At 31.1% G+C, this 7,265-nt stretch overlaps 1 protein-coding gene across 1 annotated transcript in view; it reads right to left on the bottom strand.

The window, feature by feature from the left end:
* Nucleotides 1-1,663, bottom strand: part of LOC105170357 — a 5,781-nt gene extending 4,118 nt beyond the window's left edge. The window contains exons 1-2 of the mRNA XM_011091088.2: nt 1,448-1,663; nt 1-1,095 (exon numbers count right to left, since the gene is read on the bottom strand). The exon at nt 1-1,095 is cut by the window's left edge and continues 3,128 nt beyond it. Coding sequence (XP_011089390.1) covers nt 1-990 — 990 coding nt within the window. The 5' untranslated portion in view covers nt 991-1,095; nt 1,448-1,663. The remainder of the gene's footprint in view (nt 1,096-1,447) is intronic.

Raw genomic sequence — 7,265 nt, 5'->3', positions numbered from 1 at the left:
CGGACCATAGCGCCCTGGCTTCATGTCAACTCCAGGGTGATTTGAAGGAAAGGGCTCAACTAGCTCTTTCATTGAAGTGGCTTTAGATCCAACCAACTTCAGAGTTCCTTTAGGATTCCGTTTTGCATGTTTTGCTGACTCCATGGTGGTTTTCCGGCCATGAGAAGCAATATCTGAGGCTGGACCATACCCAGAATACTGACCTGTCTTCTGAACTGACTTCCTATCCTTTGGCTTTTTGCCCCACAACCCATCAGGAGACTCCTCTCTGTCAGAGGACTCACTTCCAAACTCTTCCATGTTCTCATTCATCAAACTCTTTTGACTCTTCATAATGTTCAATACACGAAGCTTCTCCTCAATACTGTACCCCTTGCAATTCAGCCACGCATCCCTTATCTGACAAAGGTTGTTGACCAGAGCATTCTGATGCTTTCTCAAGTTATGATAATGCTGTCTTCTCCGGAAGAAATTCAAGCCCTGCCTATAAAGTGCCACCCTTGGCTCACACAACCCTCCCTTCAACATCTCAAACAACTTATCAACAGGGCTCCCAAAATGCAAGTTATCACCAGAGAAAAGCTCTTTCAGTGTTCGCACGAAATTCTCTTGGTCCATATCAGGTAAATACTTGGAAAGACCAAATCTTTCCTCTTCGGTTAGAACCTCATTCCACACTTCCATAGACAGCACATCCTTTAACCCTGGAAGGTCATACAATTCATATGGAATGCTGCAGGTTTGATCACCAACCTGGCAAAACTCCTCACCAGTTTCGCCTAACTCCAACAAATCAAAGTCATCGGAACCCGCACCAGAATCACAGTCATCAAAGTCATCATCATCATCATCAGATTCAACAGCAGAGGTAGAGTTTCGCCGCTGAAAATCTTCATCATCATCGCTAGACATAAGTGTATCCCTACTGGTGGGCGAATGAAACTCCGCGTCAAAACGAGCTACCTTAAAGCTATTCTTTTCAATCGCCATTCAACAGTAACATAACCACGAACAACCGACAAATACAAATCACAGCTTACCAGGATATCAGAAAACCCGGATTCCAGAAATAGCTTTTCACTCCAATTCAAAACCCTAGAATAAGAAAACCAAATCCACATCAAATCCCCAGAAAACAAAAGGAAAAAACCTGAATCTTTCAACAAATATAAATGTTAAACAAGCCGCAGCAACTCGTAGGACTTAAAAAAAGGCACCGAGAGAAAGAGAGAAAAAAAATCGAGCATCCTATCAAAACCTCAGTCTCAACATTCTATCAACCAATTCAAACACCTAACCAAATAGAAGGTACCCCAGATTAGGAAGCACGGCCAGACAGAAAACAAAACCAAAACAAAAAAGAGATGAAACAAATTAGAAATCCAAAAGCAGTCTGAAAAATGCTTCATTAAAAAGCCCAAGAGTGAGGATGGGATCAAAAACTCACCTCAAATTTGTTGGATGGGAGAAACACGAAAGCGGCGGAAGCCGAACAGGAATTTCAAGAGCGATCGCGAGTATATTTTCTCCTGCGTCGAAACCCTAGGTGTTATAGATATACGAAGGGGGGAAAAGTTAACCAGGCGGTTATATTGTGTGTGTGTGTGTGAGAGAGAGAGAGAGAGAGGGTGTGTGGGTGTGTGTGAGAGTACACTTGGACTTGGGTGAAAGAAGAAGAAGAAGAAGACGACGAGTGTGAGCCGTCCGATTGAGAGGGTTGACGAAATGACCAAATTGGACATGAGAATGGAGAAACGATATGCTGTCTTAGGGGGGATTTACCGTTTACGCCTTAACGGGCTCTCCACTCCACTCTCTTCTCCCGGTTTCAACTTTCACTCTCCTATTTATTTATATATTTTTAAAATTCAACACTTGTGATTGGTCCGTTCCATTTTACAAAAATTAAATAGACACTCTTGATATTAAATCTAGTCACACAAATACTTTTTTATTTTTTTTTAAATTACAACTACACCCTTTAAAAATATTAGTGCAATATATTTAAGGGTGTTTTGTGTAAAAAGTTTCACCCATAAATAAATGCTGTATTTGTAATTAAAAAATATATATAAAGTGTTTATGCAATTATACATAATTTTAAGGGGTGTCATTGTAATTTTTTTTTGTTGTGATTGGATTATGGAATTAAATTTCATTTATTTTTGTGTTTGTAGGTTAATTTCATTCAAATACACAACACTAATAAAAGTAGAAAAACTTATTGTAATTGTAGTTTAAAAGGTAATAACTTTAAAAAATATATACATAAAGAATTGGGGTGACACACTTGTATATACGGAGTGTTTGCAAAAACTAAAAATAAATATATATCAATTTTATTAAAAAGAAAATAAAAAATATTTTTAATTTACAATTCTATTTTTAAATTGATTTAAATTAAAAATTATAAGTAATTGCATACTAACTTGAATAGTACAAGTTCCCGCGCAACTCTCTTGTGATTGAGAGCATTTGTTTCATGTGTAATCTTCAAGACTCCACCTCCAGATAAACAATCATCATTGCATTTGAAATCAAACTATCACAAGAAAAAGTAGAGACACATCTCCATCTTCATTGTATGCAACTACGGTCGTAGTTTCCTTGCATTTCCCACTTTGGGCATGCTCATCAGAGCGTGCATTGTTCTGTAACTTGATCGTATTCAACGAAATTTTTGACACGTATTGAACATCGAATTAAAATTTCAATTTGATATTCCTTATGTCATTTTGGCATAACAAAATTACTGCACCTTGATCTTAATAAATAAAATATCATTCTTTCAATGGTAAACAAGTGACTTTGATACCATTTTTGGGGAAACGACACAAGTAGATAGGAACAGATTAAGTTTTAACTTATTAGGAGTTTTCGATTATTTTAACAAATTAATTACAAAAGATGATATCCGAAAGAATATGAGTATCCTTACGAATATGTACATGTTATTCTTTAGATAAATTAAAAAATATATATATTTTTCGTCAATCATATTTCACAAGTTACATAATTAGTCTCCCAAGTTGTCAAATTTAAATACAATCAGTCCTTAATGTTAAGTGCGGGTCACAAATTAAATAACGAAATTTTGTCATGTGCTCCTCACATAGAGCACTATAAAAGAAAAAAATTACAATCAAGTTTTTGTGATTGTCTCTTTATTTATTTATTTTTTCTCTAAAGATATAATTTTCTCTTTCTCTCTCTAACTAACTTTATCATTTAAAACCTTTTTAACCATGTTTTTCATTGAATTAATCCAAAAATATTTTTATATAGGGCAAATTATATTTAGACTCCCTCTAAAATATAAAATTATACTTTCACCCAAAGTATTTTCAAAATTATATTTACACCCTTTTCAAAAGTTCACTGCATACGCTTGACCCTCGTTCGTTAAGCTTTGGATGAAAATTGCTTCATTAGCAAAAAAATTATATAAATTTTTTATCTTATCCCTCATTTAATATTTTTACATAATAATTTTGTACTGATTATACGAAAAACTTTGTAATGATGTTAACCTTATTCCACATATATATATTGCATTTATCTCTTTATAAGTATAAATATATATATATATATATGAATATATTAAATGAGAGACAAAATTAAAAATTTTACGTAATTTTTCTTTGTTTAGCATTTTTCATTTAAAACCTAACAAAAGAGTGTCAAGTGTAAAGCAAGAATTTTTGGAAATAGTATAAGTGTAATTTCAAAATTTTTGTAAAGGAAAATATAACGTTGCATTTTCAAAGGGAGTTTAAGTATAATTAATCTTCTCATAAAAAATATGAAAATTCTGTATGGAATAGATGCAAACACACACACATCTAGTGTGTGACTGTTGCTAGTAATATGATGATATGATCGCATTTTGTGCTTATTTTATGTGATATTTTGACATCTTTTGTGATAAAAAATGCTCCTAATTAAATATGATTTTACAGCATTAGTCTACTAAGAAAAAATGAAACGAAAAATGAATAAAAGAACCAAAATTAAAATTTGAACAAGATTCAAACTCGGTTTCTGGCAAGAATTTGGAGCTGCTTGTACTACCTTTTGATAAATGAGGAGTTTAACTAGGATAATAAGTTTATTTTCATTAGTCTTTTAGTTCAATTAGCAATCCACCTTTTAATCATAGTAGAATTAAGTATCTAGTTAATATATATATGTGATGTAATTTACTTTAAGATTAACTTTTGAACTCTTGAGAATGTCAGACATTGAATTCTCGTCTCTCTATTTTTCTGAGCCAACGAGTCATGAGCCGACTCGATTATGAACTCGAGCTCCAGCTCGCGAGCTTTTATATATATATATATATATTTAAATTTTTTATATTTAATTTTATATTTAATACTTTATCAATTTTATACTCAAGATTGACCCTATATTATAATTATTAATCAATTTCATACATTTTATATTGAATAATAATAAATAATGGTATTTTTATTTGTACATTTAATCTTTATACAAAAATAACTTTAATCCACAACTTAGTAAATTATAATATTTTTATAATTAAAATTATTATTTAATATGACACATAAATTTTATGTCATATTTTAATATATATTTGTATTGTATTATACTTTTTTTAATTGACAGGTAATTCACTTATGATTTTTTTATCAATATATGAGTTTTATATTTATATCAAAATATATACTATACATTATGCAATCTATTTTATTACTTCTAAATTTATGTCGAAATTTAGTGATTCCTATGAATTAATCTAAAAATAATGATAATAATAATAATAATGATGGTTGAACAATTTTAATTATTTTATTATATATAATGAGATAAAAAAGTTTAAACAATATTTACGATATCTTAAATCCGGGCACTCGATTCATATTAAATTTAAATATATATAAGATTGGGTCCATTAGATCATATAAGACGATATGATTTAAAATCACATGGTCTGATTCAACGACACACTGTCTTGAATGATTGCTTTTATATTCCGAGTACGATATCTCGACATCCGTATATCCAATAAGTCTAAAACTTTACCAAATATATTTTTCTGTAAGTTTGATCATATCTAACGTTTGATCTGAATTTTGATGACCCGATTAATCCATGTTGTTCAACAATGTATGATTATAGTTACATCAATGTAATACTAACATTTATAAATATATAAGTTTATTGTAAATTGTGAACATATATTAATCTCAACTATAAAATATTTTTATGCATTTTGATTGTATTATTTCAAAAAATGGATACTTTTCTACAAATTTTAAATTGTTCAGTATGAATTTTTTGGTATATTTTACTAATTATATTACTACTAAACTAATTAGTAGTTTATATTTATAATAATAAATTAAAATTTTATACTATATTTTGGTGTATTTATAACATAGTATACATTATGCAATCTATTTTATTACTTATAAATCTATGTAAAAATTTGGTGATTCGATCCCATGATTTAATCTAATAATAATAATAAATAAATAAATAAATAAATAAAATTACCAAGCTCGAGCTCGAGCTCGCCAAAAAAAATCGAGCTCGACTCGTTGCCACCCCTATAAAAAACCTTCTATTAGTGATCGAGTGTCTCGATCCCACAATAAATCCCTAATACCTAAGTAACTTTTTTGAATTTACATTATGTAAACCTTATTAATTTTTTTCATAAACATATTTTCTTTCTTTCCAATAAAAAGCCACCTTATGTAAACTGTCTTTTAGGATTCTATTGCAATACTTTTATTTCATTATGGTTAGAACATAAAGCAGTAACAACATTAAAAACACTAACTACCATATTTAATGATTAGCCATGGATCGGATTGTAGATAACCTGTTCCACAAAAAGAAAAAAGAAGTGAAGTGGGTTTTCTAGTTCATGTAATATATATATACAAATATTATGTTTACTTAATTTATTTAAATTTTTTTTTTATACATATACCATAAATATATTATATGCAATAAAATTTAAAATAAAAAAATTATTAAAAGAATAAGGGATGAAGATGTATCGTGCAAAACAACATTTCTCATTTTGAGGTAAATTACTACATCTTTTGAGGTCAGATCTAATCATACAAGAATGAAAAATGTTTGTGCATATAGTAAAATAGATTAAATGTACATAATTTTCATTCTCCAGCAATATGTTTTTTTTCCAACAACATTTGTGATTAAAGGAACAGCATTCTTAAAGATTAAAAAATTACAATACTTATTTAATATCCTAAAAAGATAAAATACTTAAATTACAAAAACCACAAGATCAAAATTTACTTTGATACAGGTAGAATGACCGACGTGACACCAACTTTTTTTTAGATAATATTTACAAAATTCGATGAACGAAGAACTAAAATTATAAAATTTATATGTTATCTTAAGAAAATAGAGGACGAAAATAGATTTTAAAGCCTGGATTCATCGTTTTCTGCAACTATTTCCTGTTTTGTCCTGAGTGGAAAGTCAAGGATGGAATCATCCCAGAACCATGGAAAAGAAAAATCTTTGAAACCGTCACATCCGACGCTGCAATTTGTCAAACCCAAACCCCAAACCCTACCTAGCCAGCTACCGTGTAATCAGTAGAGTACTCTGCTTTTCGAAACTGTTGACCTCTTTTGTGCCCCAGCAGTTAAAGTTTTTGTAGTAATGTATTTAGATGACGTGTGATGCATGCATGCATGCATGCATCTTTCACATCCACGACTTGTCTCCTAAATTTAGAGGGAGAGATGGAGAAACCCATCAACTCCTTCAGACTGATGAGATGAGTTTGTCTCAGGCCCATGCAGACAAGTACACAAACATTATTAATGTTGCAGCCTTTGTGTTTGGAAAAACTCATCAGTAAAAAAAATGGTAAAAAGGTTTCTGCACCCAATTCTGATACAGATTCTGATACACAGTGGTAAAAGAGTTGGGACTACAGAGATTGGGCAAACCGTAAAAAATTCGAGTAGGGCAGCAGTGAGAGTACGTGCTTGCCGAAACTATTAGACAATTCAGCATATTTCGGAGGCCTACAGACACGTAACAGAAATAATACCAACACAGACAGCCAACATATACGTAGATAGATACAAAAGCTTTCTTGTGTTCTAAATTCTACTTTAGAGAGAGAGAGAGAGAGAGAGTCTAGAGAGAGAGACAGATAACTGCGGGATTTATTTTATTCGATAAGCACAACTGCATCATCCAAATAACTGGAGGGTAGTGGGGGGGGGGGGGGGGGGACAAGGTGG

This window comes from Sesamum indicum, linkage group LG9 (assembly GCF_000512975.1).
Source record: "Sesamum indicum cultivar Zhongzhi No. 13 linkage group LG9, S_indicum_v1.0, whole genome shotgun sequence".
NCBI lineage: Eukaryota > Viridiplantae > Streptophyta > Magnoliopsida > Lamiales > Pedaliaceae > Sesamum > Sesamum indicum.
The sequence above is the reverse complement of the archived record's forward strand: the minus strand, read 5'-3'. Positions and strand labels throughout refer to the sequence as shown.